This window comes from Phalangium opilio, unplaced genomic scaffold, assembly GCF_054372755.1.
Source record: "Phalangium opilio isolate 3A_F unplaced genomic scaffold, DU_Popi_V2 ptg000041l_1, whole genome shotgun sequence".
Lineage (NCBI taxonomy): Eukaryota > Metazoa > Arthropoda > Arachnida > Opiliones > Phalangiidae > Phalangium > Phalangium opilio.
In genome coordinates, this window is record NW_028324165.1 from 9,652,898 (window position 1) to 9,668,802 (window position 15,905).

A 15,905-nucleotide genomic window follows, 5' to 3' on the forward strand; every position below is an offset into this window, starting at 1 on the left:
ACGGTGTAGAGCCTTAGTGTGACGTCACGCATGATGTTTGCACATAGATCCAAAGCGGTGCCAAACATGGCCACCAACTGGCAAAGGTAAGCTCGTGACGTTTTACCTTGGCACTGACGTCACAACTGATATAGTTCCCTCTGTTGCAAAAAGGGCAGTGCAGTAGGTAATATGGAAAATCAATTTTGAGTCCCAAATGTAACTTCTATGACCAATTTAGCCTAGAAAGGAACACCCTAAAATTTATGACCTTTTAATATGGAGCGATTTTTTATTTGAAAATTATTTTTAAACCGCAATCATTAACCTTTAAGAAAGAGCAATTGAATTGTTTTTAGTCAGGTAGTTATTTTATTGAGAGCCTTAAACGATAGTTGTTTGAAACTAAATAACTACATATAAAAACTTATATTTCTCTTCTCTATACAAAAAGCCAATACTTTAGCCTTTTGGGGTTTCAATTTTTGGTCAATCTGGTCACGTATTGCCGCGGAGAATATTTGCTTGGGTCCCATATATAGATAGCCTTTTGGTTTTTGTAGCGGCGTTGTCTCCCTGTAGGGTTAGGGTTCGGGTTCATCTTTCCCTTCGTCTCTCTTTTAGTCCTAAAATGATGGGTCTAAACATGGAATTTATAAACCATAAGGGACAGGAAAACTGTACTGAACTGGACTGGTAGAGGGGCGCGTGCATTCAAGAGTTCTTTGTCCACGTGCGAATTAAAATATACATAATAAGGGATTAACGGTACGTCGTAGATCAACTCGAGGATATTAATTAACGATTAGTGTTAACACTAGGAACAGGTACATCACCGGAACTTCAGCTGCTCATTCAGTCAACTCGCTGACATTAATGAAGATCATAGGTACGCGTAACGGGGTAGGGACGTAAGGGATCTGTATTGTTGTCTGGATGATGGTATATCAAGGTCACTTTGAAGTTTCGAAGTACTGGTAGAGCTCACTGCATATTTTAATAGATCCTTTTGAAATAGTCTCGTGTGTTGACCCCCAGATTTTCATGGGTATGTTTTTCAACAATGATGGATTCCAACAATACCGAACCAATCTGGAACAGGACTGGTAACTTTGAAGCCCTATCAAGCGTCTTTGCTTCCACATACATACCCAATCAATGTTCAATCCTAACCCCAAGCAGACGATACTTTGGTCGCGAGTATTTTGTGACTTCTTTATGGTCCTCTTTAGGGTGACAGTGTCCATGACCCAACATCAAACGCTATTTATATAGATTCGGTCTAGAAACGTCGGTTGGAAATACGTGCTCTTAGTTTCCCCTTTAAGGTTGTTAATCCAGCTATCCCAGGATTGGATTAAGACCTTCTTCTTCAACACAGGGTTTGGGTACGCGGCTTGTTGAGACAGTTTTTTTATAAATAATAGTAAGATGTAATGATCATAGATATATTAAATAAGTATGAACTTAAGAAATTAAACTTTATGAAATTGGTTCGTTTTAATGTCTAGGGGATAATAGAAATAATAAAATAAAATAAAGCTTAATGCTTTTTATAATATAATAAACTGTCGTCATTGAAATAGACATAATAATAATGGTTTTAATGAATTAAATAAAAAGAGAATATCGTAACCCTGGCTGGGTTTAATTTAAATAAAAATAGTTTATAGAGTTTATAATTACGAATTGATGAAACCCGCACAAAAGCGTCCGGCGCGAAATGTAGATCGTCCAGGTACCGGCGCGTTGATTAAGTTTAAGTCCGGGGACTTCACGATATAAACCGCGGCGTGGCCCCGAAGGGTCCACGCCCGAGGGCGTCGAGCCCGAGGGCTTCAGCGACAGAAATTCTGACCAAGCAGGACCAAGGTGAAAGTCAGAGAGAGAGTTAACAAAGGTCGGGGACCCTTTTTATATCGCGAGCGCGTTAATATTTTCGCGCACAAACACGTGGACCACTCGAGGGTCCATCTTCACGATGTTTACGTTGTTCGGGTTTTTCGTCGACGTCATCATTGACGTCATGGGTAGAATTTTTTAAAACCACCAGCCAGGTAGGTTATAAAAATAAAGGGAGAGTGCCAGTTTAAGGGACAGTCCATAAAATATTGTTACACTCTTCCCCACTTAATTTCGAACGTCCTCGTTCGAGAACTATACATAAAAACATAACTGAGACCAAAACAAAAAAAATGCAAAACAAGGTTTTGTTACAGCAAAAACAAAAATAAAGTAAAACGGCCAAAACTGGGGCCAAAAATAATAAAACAGTTAACCATCAGCGCTGGGCATAATGAAACAACAAAAAAAAACTCAATGTTGTCAATGAGAAAAAAATTAATATTAAGGTAGTCATATGGACATAAATAATTACTATAAATAAAAATAAAACACAAAAATTTTACAAAAATGTGACAAAGCTAGCTAAATACAGTCAGGTATACACGCTGACTATATATCCAAATAAGAGTTAACCTAATACTCCAAGGCTTAAACTACAATAGAGGTCCCTCCTCTAAAACAAAATAAATACAGTCGGTTTACACGCGGACTATATGTTCAAATCATAACCTGGTACACCAAGGTTTAAAATATACTAGAGGTCCCTCCTCTAAACAAAAAAACATGTGGGTTCCCTACCCAAAAAGTTATTCAATGGCCAATTGAAAACAAATATATCACTAAGTAACTTGGCCAACGTTAAAGAGGTGGTCACGCATAATAACGGGCTTTCAAATATTATCTAGGATCAAAAACAAACTCACAACCCGTGTTAGCACAGGCGGAAAAATTAAGGGAAATAGTGGGATGCTCGTTTAGACTAAAGCATTGCCTAAAAATTAACCCTGACAAGTAAATAAACACTAAGAGATCACTAATTAAAGTACTCTAAATCCAAAAATTATTTAACCCAAAATGTTGATTATTATATCTATGCCTGCCTACTGCGATGGGTCTGTACAGAGGTATACACGCTCCTGAGATAAAAGCTTGAGGTCAGAACAATTAAATAGTGAATAACCATCAGGGGAAAAACTAAAAACTAAAAAATTTTAACTGGAATTATATCCATTGAAAATTATATTGCTAAAGGTGAAATAACTAAAGGGGATGGTCAGAGGCTAACTAAAAATTACAAAGTAATTTAACTTAGAAAACTCCATATTATGGACATCTATAAAAAAAATTCGGCAAAAACACCAAGAAAAACTAATTTTAGGAACCGCATGGAAAAAACCTTCCTCGCACCGACCAGCGGGCGAGTTGAGTTCAACGGCTTAGGGTGACAATGCGTCCACCATCACTCTATAAAACCTAACTCCGGGTGGTACTGAACTTGGAAAAATTTGTATGGAAAATTTTGAACCTCATTGAGCGGCTAGCTAGGCCTAACCATTTTCTCTGGCGGTACTGGTGACTAATTTATTCATGCCCCTTTCAAACAAAATAAAATAGCCCTTTCCACGACCAAAAATTAGGGTATACAAAATCTCAACGAGCAAAATACGTTAACTGAGGAGAGCGTGACCAACACTAAAAACGTTATTTCAAAAAAAATCGAACGTTAAATAACATAAAGAAAAATTAAAACAATATTAAAGTTAACATTAACTAAACACATTTTCACTAACTTCATTAACAAATTAAGGAATTTTAAAGTTAAAAACAGAAATAATTTCTGCCTTACTAGAACCCATTTTACAATACATTTAGGCATATTTTACCTTAAAGAGTTTTTAAAAGTTACTAGGATCATAAAAATTACAACTAAATAACTTTTGGCCATATTGCAACCATTATACTAACAAAAAAAATCGTCCATTTTTAACTAAGGGACTTAAACAAGACAAAAGAAAAATATACTAAACATGGGCACATAACCTTAGTAACAAGTTTTAAATAATGCGAGTGGTTCTAGGGAATTTAATCCCGGACGGACCCCCAAAATGAGACAGTTTTTTTATAAATAATAGTAAGATGTAATGATCATAGATATATTAAATAAGTATGAACTTAAGAAATTAAACTTTATGAAATTGGTTCGTTTTAATGTCTAGGGGATAATAGAAATAATAAAATAAAATAAAGCTTAATGCTTTTTATAATATAATAAACTGTCGTCATTGAAATAGACATAATAATAATGGTTTTAATGAATTAAATAAAAAGAGAATATCGTAACCCTGGCTGGGTTTAATTTAAATAAAAATAGTTTATAGAGTTTATAATTACGAATTGATGAAACCCGCACAAAAGCGTCCGGCGCGAAATGTAGATCGTCCAGGTACCGGCGCGTTGATTAAGTTTAAGTCCGGGGACTTCACGATATAAACCGCGGCGTGGCCCCGAAGGGTCCACGCCCGAGGGCGTCGAGCCCGAGGGCTTCAGCGACAGAAATTCTGACCAAGCAGGACCAAGGTGAAAGTCAGAGAGAGAGTTAACAAAGGTCGGGGACCCTTTTTATATCGCGAGCGCGTTAATATTTTCGCGCACAAACACGTGGACCACTCGAGGGTCCATCTTCACGATGTTTACGTTGTTCGGGTTTTTCGTCGACGTCATCATTGACGTCATGGGTAGAATTTTTTAAAACCACCAGCCAGGTAGGTTATAAAAATAAAGGGAGAGTGCCAGTTTAAGGGACAGTCCATAAAATATTGTTACATTGTCTATACTCTATAGATAGCCCTGAACCCCAAAAGATTAAAGGCGAACGTTGTCTGTAATAATAGGACATGTCGACGGGTCACGGTCTGGAGATTGGAGCCCTTGCGTTTAGAAGAAGTTCTAGACTCATCATCTCTCGCAACCGTCGCGATTCAGACTAGCCTAGCTTTTCTTCTTCATTTAATTATGAAAGTAATTTAGAAAACAATAAAAATAAGTTGATTGTTTTTATTGGATGGTATAGCCTAGAGGAAGTAGTCTATTTTAATTTATTTATTTACTTTCCAATTTGTAATTTTCAAAATTGGCGTGTGATAATTTTTCAAGCGGAAGAATGAGTTTACGTTTATCATAAGGCTATAATGCTTTCCATAAGTATGGGCGTAGAGGATGAGTATCTCTTGAAGGGTATTTCTCATAAAAGAGGAAGTGTCCCCTGGTGGCAGATTTGCTGGAAAGGGATTATGATAGAATATTATGATCTCTACTCGTAACCCTTGAGATCAAGGAAGGAAATCGCAGTAGGCTATGTCTCAACTCTGTTCAGGTTTTTGAGGCGAAATTTCTAACATAGATGGCGCTGTAGTGTCTTTGCATACATTTCTAGCCTTCTTTCTGGAAGTACTTAATTGTTTACCTCGATAACTCTACTTGACCGATGAAAGAAAATCATGTACAGTATAGGCCATGCCTCTGTTCTGTCCTTGTAAGAGAAACGTTCAACCGTAGATGGCGCTGTAGTCACTTTACACCTCTTTTTCGGGAAGTATTTGTTTACCTCGATAACGGAACGCGGTATCCGTTGAAAAGGCAGAATGTTCTCCTAATTCTCCACCCATATATATGATCCCGTACTTAGACGGTTCAGCGCTAAAGAACAAAACGGAACAAATCCTTCACTAATAGAGGGGGTATAAATAAAACCAGATGTCCCTCCTCCTTTTTTATCCTAACAACATATTTGACCCCGATTTTGGTCCTCAATACTCTTCTATCCATGTAGGCCTACGTATCTCCTCTCACAACCATAGCCGCCTTTATTATTAAAGCCCGTGCTTGGTCCCCAGAGAGAGGGGGATATTTTACTTACTCCTAGCCGAACTTTAGTTCTTTCGTACGCCGTTGGATGGCGTTTTATGGACTACAACTCGAGGGGGTGCTTAATAAAGGTTCAAGTAGGGAGGTCTCCATAAAGTTCGAAATGCAAGTTTTTCAAATATCAAAACAAAATAAAATACATATTATTATTTAGTTATTTATAACTTCTTTATAATATCTTATTTAATTTAAAATAGGATATAATAAGATTAGAGGCGGCAACGAACGTTTTTAAATCAAATCTTTATTATAAAATTAGTTTTATTCTTTTACGTAAACTTTTACGTAAAATAGTAACAATACTTAAAGGCACTTTAAATAGGAACAGTATTCAAATTGAATATCACGAAATTTTAGGAACTAAACCTTTAAAATTTTTCTAGACAATGGCTTGGCCTTATATTTCCTAACTTTCTCCATCCGATCAGAAACATCTTTAGCGTAATTATTTAGCAATGGTCTTAAATATTTCTCTAAAAGTAATTTAGGAAGATCTAAATTCACGCAATTTCTATCACATTTTAACGGCTTTTGGAAATGGGGCAATATGATTTCAACATATTTAGCTAAAACATTCTGTCGAGGGAAAAATGTGATTGACGATTGGACAAAATCTAACACAATTACAAGTAAACGTATTAGTAGCCGACTTGGATATTTAAGACCGCCATTATCATTAGCTTTAATTAAATAAAGTAGTGGAGTTCCGGACTGTGGCTGGATAAGTTTTTCTAAGCATCCAGGGCAATTTGTATTTTCTTCCGACACACGAACTATATAACCGCCTATTAAAGCAACTGAACAACTTCTGATAGAAATCATGCAGTGATCTAAACAATAAGAAATGAACTTAACATTACGATCAGTTATCTCTTCTAAGTTTTATCAAAATATTACCGTTTGGAGTTACAAGATCCATTTGATTGAGTAAATTTTGCAAACCCCATGATAAAACTGGTTGCGAACTGGAAGTTGTTGCGTTATTAGGATTAGTGATATTAGATGTTTCCAAACGATTTCGGAAAGATTTTGTGTTGCTGCACAATATTTCTGAAAGTTTGATAAATATGATTTAATACTACGAATCAATTTCTGGTGAAAGTGGTTTGAAGTATGCTTACGGGATTGCAGTGTTTCTTTCAGGCATTTGTTCTGTCCTACATTGGAGTGTCCGGATGACTTTATAATTCCAATTTTGAGAGTTCTCTCAATGGATAATGTAGCAGCCCTTACGTCCATTTGATCATTTCGGCCTCCTGATTGACGGATATGGCTAAATGTCATTTCTACTATATCACTTGATAGCTTTCGAGTTAGTACATAGTGAAATCCTCCTTCGAGAAGATATTTGATTAAGGCAACTGTAGATTTTGTTGTTATTTGTATTGCTTCGTAAGTTTCGTCTGACAAACGTTCCATTTTATGAGTAGCATTATCTTGAATTATCGCTAAAAACGGTAGAAATTCTTCCTGAAGCCACTCGAGTCGCTCGTCATCCAATTCTGAGAATGGTATTTTATTTTCATTGCGAGAATGAATGGCGTGGGTTTTATTTGCTATGTCATGGATCTCGTACCATTTTCTTATAGTTTCCATAAAGAAAATCGTTGCTTCCAAGTTCTCTCTCTCACGTTCATCCACGAGACCCAGGTGTAAAAGTGTTTTTAGAGCCGAAGTTAGGGGTTTCGAGAATAATTGCACAGCCCGTAACACGTTCATTTTTTCTAGGTTGTTTGGAAATACCACTTTCCTTGTAAGGAAACGAACAGCTTTAACCAAATTTTCCTTTTGCATATTGTAAAGCTTCTTTATGAAGTCTGCCGAGATGTTTAATCCAATAAGTACCATGTCTCGTGACAGGAACAGCGACCTCAGATTTTTGATTAGATGACTCTGGTCAAATGCAAAAAATAATTTCCGTTTTGGGTCCAATGGATGTGGGATGACGTGAGTTAAAATTCCATTTCCAAATATTTTGTAAGCCATGGTGTTGACTTTTGCATTATCGGACACAAACCGTACAACGACAAAGCCACTTTCTTCTACAATCTTCAATACCTCCATGCAATATTTGTGCAATGTTATACCATCAGTATTTCTTGTAAAATACAATGCAACTGGTATGCGGATATTCGCTCCTATTCCATGAAAGACAAAACACAAGAGATGTGTGGCTAGAGTATCATTTATTCCATTTAAGGAAGCAGAACTGGTTTGACCAAAAAATGTGTCCATGTTGCGATCATACAAAAGCTTTGGCTTAATGGACATTTCATCCATTACAAGTGAGCCTAATTTTTCATGGTCATTTTTTACTTTATCAAACTCTTCTTTCAATCTTAGTTTTACAAGTTTATTAATACCTTCTTCACCAGAAGAATGCCCAACGTATCTGGCTAACGTAATTCTGTGAGGTAGTCTCAGAATTCCTAACTCCCTTATGAAATTGTAAGCGCTTGAGGATTTTCTGAATAATATACAGCAGATTTTGAGAGTCGATTCATGGTATGGCATTTTCTTTTTCTGATATGATAATATTTGCTCCAACAGAAATGCAGCTTGTAAATCAGATGTACTACCTTCAACAACTTTACGAAACTGGACATTTACACCTTCTTTCTTCTCATTTTTCATTTCTTTATTCTCTTTTACAAGTCGTGAAACCTTCTTATTCAGCTTATCAATTTTATTTTTCAAATTGGAAATAACCCTGGACTGTTTTCTAGTTGTTGTTCTGCTGCGTCTCCTACTCGTAATTGGAACAGACACTTGTATAGCCTCATCTACCATACATTTAGGGCCTATAGAATTGCTCGTGATAAATTGAGTTTCAGCCTCAGTGCTTGTATTTTCAAATAATAATCTTCTAAGCCTGGAAGCTTGTTTTCTTCTATTAAGGATTGGCGCTTGTGTTATCGTTTCTTTTCTAGGAGTAAAATACTGATTACTGATATCACAGTTGGTCTTTTCGTTCACTAAACTTGCATCTATTAAAGCTGATAAATATGAGATTTCATGACTATCTTCATTTACATCAACCGTCGCTACTAAGTTTGAGGTTTCTTGACTAGCTTCATTTACATCAACCATCGCTACTAAGTTTGAGGTTTCTTGACAAGCTTCATTTACATTTTGTACTTTTTGAGGTAACCTTTTTTTCCTGGGAGGAGATGAATAAGGATTCCTTGTATCATTAGAAGTTCCATTGAGCATTGTACTAGACAAAGGCGTTCTTTTTGTTGCATAATCTCCTCGGCTTACGTGACTACCTTTATCAACTAAAGCCTTGTTTAATTTGTCTTCAGCAAATATTGAAGGAATAGCGAATGCCAATAATGACTTTCTGGAACTTGAAATGCTGTAATCAGCTTGATTAAAGTGATCACTACAAACTCTTGCGCCAGGATTTTTAATATTATCCATGTATTCCCTTTGATCTTCGTACTTCTCCCCGAATATTGCACAAAGCCATTTAGTTCTATTTTCTTTATTTGGAATCCTGTGAAAACTTCGTTTATCAACCCCTTTCTTGTGCCAATCATTATTTTTGCATCTTGGAACCATACAGTAGACCATTTTAATAATTTTAGAGTTTCATGAACCATGAAAATACCAATTTAACTGAAGAAATAAAAATAGTTTAAGGAAAAAACACCAAAAAGCCTAAGCTAAGTCTTAATTATACAACATCAATATGTAGTTCAAAATAGAACACCCTAAATAAAGTATGGTGCACAGTGTACATGTACTTGAAACTAGTTACAAAACAATAACAATACCTAGTTACGAAACAATAAGCTAAAAATTATTTTTCATTTGAAATCAGTTCTTACCTGTTAAATGAAATGTTCATTGTAAATAAATAATTTAGGAGACTGTAAGCCTCGTAGCAGACGCCTCCAACGCACATACGTCACCACCCCTAGTCCAAAACACGCCACCAAACGGTCAATATTCGCGTCCTTAAATTGCCAGTTTTTTTAAAAAAAATCCGACCAAGCACGGGCTTTAATAATAAAGGCGGCTATGTCACAACCGTCCGATTGTTCTGAAGTGATAGTCGCAGTATGACAAACATACTTGCTCGCCATCTATCGGTGTACTTCGGTCCTATAAAGTGTGTTTCTGATAAGTCTGGTGGCATAAATTAAGGGGGATAACTCGAAAACAGTGTCCCTTGTGACAAAATGGCGATAGAAGTGTAGATCATTTTCGACTCAAAATAGATTTTCCAAAGAACAAACATCCCCCTTAAATTGTGACGCAGTATCCAAGGTCCAGTAGATTACTACTACTACCACTTGAACATATGGTATCCAAAAAACCCACGCCCCCGCGCCCATGATGAACTAACAAACAAGCTTGTGGTACCCCCTTGAAGATCCCGACTTCTTCTTACCAAGAATGTCTTACAGAAATTCCAATCCTTAGGAAGTTTTTAACCAAGAAGTGATATCTAGTTTATTAGGGAGAGGGTATAAGATGCCTAAGGATTCGCGCGCCATAGTCCCAGTCCTCCTTTTCAAAATACAAGGGGGACGTAAAAGGAGGCCGGGCTATTTCGCTAGTACTCCTCATTCGGAAAATATGACTGTAGTTTTCGTCATTCGCGTCGCGCTGACGTGAGTTTTCAAGAACCAATGAGATGCTGGTTGTAATTTAGAGGCGGCGGGGATTAACTCCGGACCTACTATACGTTTGGACTGGAGATAAAGCTGGAAATGTGGGGGCGAATTTATACCTTCTCCCTAATAAATTAGATATCACTTCTTGTTTTAACTTAGGATCTTTTAGCTAGCACCCATGTTTGTACCAAGAGAGAGAGAGGGAGTGAAAGAGACTCTCTCGATTGGGAGTTAACAAAATATGGGGTGGTAATTGTATCTGTCTTACCACTTACAAACGTGAGGTAAAAAAATCTTCAAGCCTCTCGCTGGAATCTTTTAGCTTCGAGCTAAAACTAACTTTTTCAGGGAAACGATGTTACTGGCAGTGAAAATATCTGTGACGCCACATTAAGCCCAATTTAGTTTTGGTTGGCCAAATTTTTTTTTTAACATTTAATGGAATTTGATTTAGTTACACCCAAAAAATTTCATTTCTTATTTTTATTCTCACGTTGCGATGCTAAGGGTTCTTTAATTGAATTTTTAGAGTAGGGTTTATTTAATTATTTATTTATTAAATTTGGAGTCTGTACAGGGTGTTTCTGTTAAGTCTGATATATATATATATTTAAGGGTGCATGTGGTCTTAGGGTCAAGGAAGTGTCCAACAACATCCTTGGGACTACAACGTTTAGTTTGCGGAAATGTGGGCTGTTACCAAAACATTGATTGAACCCTACAACAAGGGAATATAGTAGCTGTTGTTTGAAAACGACTAAAATTGGTATTTGAATCGGTCCAAGCCACTCAGAGGGCTTGCTGACTCACTTGAAAAGGGTTAAAACTACAATAGATCCATTTAAACAAAAGGGTGCGGAAATATCGTCTGCTTGATTTAGGGTATGTGGAGACCCAAAGACGTAAGAAAGGGCTACAACGTTACCAGTCCTTCACCAAAATTGGATGGTCCGTATTGTTTGAAGTCATATCTTAATTAAATAAGTCTTTGTTGTCAAACTTAAGATACGTCAACACACCAGACTCTATCTTTGAAAAGATTCTATTTAAAACCAGCTCTTTAATCGTTCCAAGCCACTCAAACACTACAAGTTCTCTAAGTGTTTGCCTGCCTCAATTAACGTTTCCGTCTTTTACTAATCCATAAGCATTCCAAGAATCTTTTTTAAAAATATACGTCTTAATTATGACAAACCATTTTTAAAAACCTTAAGTTACGACTTTATGAGTGACGATTGGGGTATATAGGCTTTACAAGAAGAAAAGGTCATAACCTTTCCCTCCCACGAAGCGCGTTCGCGCGCGTTCTAATCTCGCGACTTCGGTGGTATAGTAAACTGAGTAAAGACATAGTGGATGGAGGGGTTTCCGCTGAAGTCAAGAATTCTTGGCACAATACGAAGAAGAAGTTCAAAGGCAAAGGCGATATACTAAATTTAGGAAGCTCTTGTAGGGGTTATTCTAGAAAAAGCAAAGCGGCGGAGAGAGATGTAAAATTGACGATCCTGTACAACGGAAAGACATAAGAGAGAGGCAAAAAAGAGGCGTACAACGACCATTAATAATCTCTTCGATTACTTTTTGAGGTACGCTAAAAGATTTAAGTGTGTCATCCTTTAATAATTGGCTCTGAGTTCGGATGTTGAAAGTTGGTTTATTAATTTGTAATTTTGTCGCCGTACAAAGACAGTATGGGATAGATTTCATTTTAGAAGTAGGAATGGAGAACGGTTAATTAGTATTTACTTTAGTCCGACTCATAGACCACCCAGTATAGAGCCCCTCCCTCCAACACGTAACGAAAAGTTTAAATTATTTTATTGGTTGACTCACTTAAACTACGTTTTGATGACGTTGCTAATGCGGGGACGGCGAAAAATACTACGTAAAATTCCTTTTTACCTCTGTCGCTATGACCCGTCCACCTCTTCTTTCATACCCCCCCGTTCCGTGGAAGGGGGTCCGGAACTTTGACGCGCGCCCAGATTACTCTGTTCTCCATTCCTACTTCTAAAATTAAATCTATCCCTGATAGCGGATATTATTTTTGTTTAGTTGCTACGTGGACACACGGACGTTAGATAGGGACCTTCAAAGTTACCAGTCCTGCACCAAATTTGGATGGTCCGTGTTGTTTGAAGGCATATCTTAATTCATACTTTGTTAACAAACATACCCATCAATGGTCCTTGCATCTTAAGACAACAAGATTGTCAACACATAAACCAATTTACCCCCTAACTCTTGTACAATTAGCGATCGACACTCCTAAACCTGCAGACCACTGTATACGCCTTAAACCAACTTGTTTTTTAACCGAACATAGTTCATGAAGGCCTCATTTTACAAAAAGGGGTGGGATTTTTTATATTTCCGGTAATTTTCCTTCGCCATTTGATTCTCCAAATATAAAAAAATCTTTCACTCTTTTGGAAATGGAGACAAAACCCAGCCGACAATTTGAATTAATTGACATACTCCTAATTGCTGCCAAGAAATAAATTGGATTGTCTGACGGTACCCATCTACTTGTTTTTTTTTTTGCAATCAATGGGAAAAGGTTGAAATTAGATGGAAGGAAAAGATTTTTAGTAATTATTTTTTGCCAGAAATGAAAAATGTGAAAAGTTTGATAATTTTAAAACTTGTGTGAAAGAGAACCATTTTTATTTGATTTTATTTCATTTGCAAATCGCAGTAACGGTTACGGATGTAATCTGTATGGTAAACTGTAGACCTATATGTAGCAATACAAATACAAACCTCCCTAATTTTGAAAAGGGGTTTAGGTACACAGTTATATACGAAAATTGATAACTACTTGGGTTTATATCAACGGACTGTCCACATTTTTTTGGTTTCCAAATGTACGATATGAGTTTCATACGTCTGTAGTTTACCATACCAATTTCCTTCGTCTCCGTTACTGCGGTTTCAAGAAATAAAAATAAATGTGAAATTTTTGATCTTTAATGATTTTTTTTCTTTTGATAAAACTTCAAATTCATATCATTCATTATATCACATTTAAATCTGTATCTTCTAAAGTTCACGTGAAATCTTAAACATATTTATTAATCTTTTAAATTATAATCATAACCCTTTCAACAATATAATTAATTCTAAATACATATTTTTCCAGTGCAGTCCAATATCCTTTCATAAAAAACCTCTCACTTACTAACCCATATATAAATAACTATTGCGAAACTATTACGCGCTAACTATCCTTAATCTGTACATACATCAAACAGCATCCGATTGTTCCCAAAAAAATGAGGCCTCTCTCTCTCTCTCTCTCTCCTTAGCTAAGCCTAACTCCCTTTAAAACGCGTGAAGTGAAAAGCCTTCAAATAGAGAGCGAAATTGAAAGATGACGTCTGAAAAAAAACTACACTAGGCCTAAACCGCAATAAGAAAACCATTAGCGTGGGGCATCAAGCAATTTTCCATGTCTAATTTGTCATCCCAAAAAATCCAATCGTGAACGACATAAGTTCATTGTATTCGTAAGTCTTCATCCAACAAAAATGGTGTAAGCGAAACGGACGGCAGAAGGGCGGGGCTTCAAAATGGTATAAGCGAAACTGACGTCAAAAGGGCAGGGCTTCAAGAAGGCCACTCCCATTTACATCTAATCGTGGGAGAATATTGTGAAGTGGAAGGATAGTATAGAGGAAACGGCAAAAGGGTGGGGCTTCAAGAAGTCTCCGCCCATTTACATCTACACATGGGAGGATTTTGTGAAGTGGAATGATAGTATAGATTGGTACTTTGTGGGGAGGAGCTACGGGGACGTGACGTCAATATTGGTAATCTAAATTGTATGGTATGAGGCGAGGACTTCCAATATGGTTGCCAAAACCGAGGTAAGAGATAGGAGGATATGACGTCACGAGAAAGTTCGTATAGTAGCAGATTATAGTAGTAAAGATGATTCTATAAGCGGAGGTCTGACGTTTGGTAGGAGGGGTTTATTCCGTATTGCTAAGCCTACCCTATTAGGGTTATCTACTTTAGTTACGTCATGCAACGACACGCTACCTTCCACTAGTGCTAAAAAACATACCAAGAGGAGGGGCTTATATAGTTTTCATTCTGTAAAAAAAAACATACCATAATGGCGCAAGGGGCGGAGTTAAGCCCGAATTGCCAAGTCCCTATTGAATTACATTTACACACCAGTGTTTTTTGGAAATATTTGCCTTTGGCGCCATCTATACCTTGTACAATAAGATTCTGTTAACATTACACTATAGGTGGCGTTAGAGACTTATAATGATTAACTTATGGTTGAACGAAATGAGATAGAGAAGTTAGAGACGGTCCCCGCTCCGGGGGTAAGACCGCAGCGATGACAAGGAATAGTGACAAAAATTCATCCTTAGTTCATACTACCATACTCCTCCCTCCTATACAGGAAACGGCGCCTAAAAAACACTACAGAAAGGGGGCTGATCCCCCTGAATAGTTAGTTACAAACTTGTAATCATGGTAACTTGTCAGAGTCGACTCTGACGTTTATATAAGAGTTAACTTGGGGAGTCACTCAGGGACAAAGATGTCATCACGTTGGCAAAATTGGAATAAAACTCAAATGGAAATGAATACGTGGTTCCAGATAGTGTCTTAGCACGTTGAAATGGCATAGCCGATGAAGGAAGACTTCGTTTGACTTTGCAACCTTAAATTCTGTGATTTTGTTATTTATTTATTTAAGGGGGTTAGGTCAAAGGTTTCATATCAATGTTGTTTCTAAGCGATATATTTAATGATCTAGGTAATAATTTATCTTAAGTAAAGACGTTTTAATTAACGATATCCGATATTTATAAAAATTCCATCTCTGATCTGAGATACATTAGGTCAAAGGTCAAAATGTCTATGCATGACGAAGACGCATTCTGATTCTTAAGATTTCTGATTTCTATTAGCAATTGTCATCCATACCTAATTACCAAGATGCTAAGAGTATATATAGTAAAAGCGCCACGTGCATGCATACGTCGATGGTATAAGGCAACATTGGTTCTAACTCGAAAGGAATGCCGGGAGTTTCTCTAAGGATTTGATTGTTATTTGTTTTGGTCGCACGCGCGAAAATTGAGATTTCTCTGTTTTCTTTTTCCTTTTTTTCTAGCTCTCTCTCTCTTTCTCTCTCTCTCTCTCTCTCCCCTCTCTCTCTCTCTCTCTCTCTCTCTCTCTCTCTCTCTCTCTCTCTCTCTCTTTCTCCAAAGATAGTTTTTGTTTTTCTTGATGGGTGCGATGGGTTTATTTTGGGACATTTATTTTTCTAAGATAAGTTTAGAATGCGGGATCCTGAGTCTCTCCTTTTTGATTCTGATTTTTGAATCTAGCTGATGAAACAAAGCGGAATGAATTCTGCCTTAGGTTTTTCTTTTTTCAATTTTTTTTACGCTGAACTCTTCTTGGAGATGATTAAAATGCTTGAATTTAAGATTGGTTTTCTTCAACGCCTCAGGCATGGTTGAGATTCATATTTTGTGATTTTTTGTAGCGTTTGAGTGTCTT

At 36.9% G+C, this 15,905-nt stretch overlaps 1 protein-coding gene and 1 long non-coding RNA gene across 2 annotated transcripts; both read right to left on the reverse strand.

Annotated features, from left to right (window-relative positions):
• Nucleotides 1–328: 328 nt before the first annotated feature.
• On the reverse strand, nt 329–4,641 carry LOC149679818 (uncharacterized). The gene is made up of 2 exons (XR_016365898.1): nt 1,131–4,641; nt 329–1,071 (listed from the first exon to the last, which is right to left on the reverse strand). It is a non-coding gene; the product is annotated as an uncharacterized LOC149679818 (long non-coding RNA).
• Nucleotides 4,642–6,108: 1,467 nt separating this feature from the next.
• Nucleotides 6,109–9,766, reverse strand: LOC149679819 (uncharacterized). Its single transcript, XM_089835700.1, has 5 exons — nt 9,582–9,766; nt 8,112–9,369; nt 6,870–8,039; nt 6,646–6,798; nt 6,109–6,578 (listed from the first exon to the last, which is right to left on the reverse strand). The coding sequence occupies exons 2-5, from the start codon at nt 9,322–9,324 to the stop codon at nt 6,109–6,111; spliced, it is 3,006 nt and encodes a 1,001-aa protein (XP_089691826.1). The 5' UTR covers nt 9,325–9,369; nt 9,582–9,766.
• Nucleotides 9,767–15,905: the final 6,139 nt, after the last annotated feature.

Bases quoted from the DNA above. Each gene is read 5' to 3' on its own strand.
- LOC149679819 (XM_089835700.1), bottom strand. From the start codon at position 9,324: ATGGTCTACTGTATGGTTCCAAGATGCAAAAATAATGATTGGCACAAG. The intron at 8,040-8,111 runs GTATTAATAAAC...ATGAAAAATTAG, and splicing joins GCATTCTTCTGGTGAAGAAG to GCTCACTTGTAATGGATGAA. The intron at 6,799-6,869 runs GTAAGCATACTT...TCAAACTTTCAG, and splicing joins GAAAGAAACACTGCAATCCC to AAATATTGTGCAGCAACACA.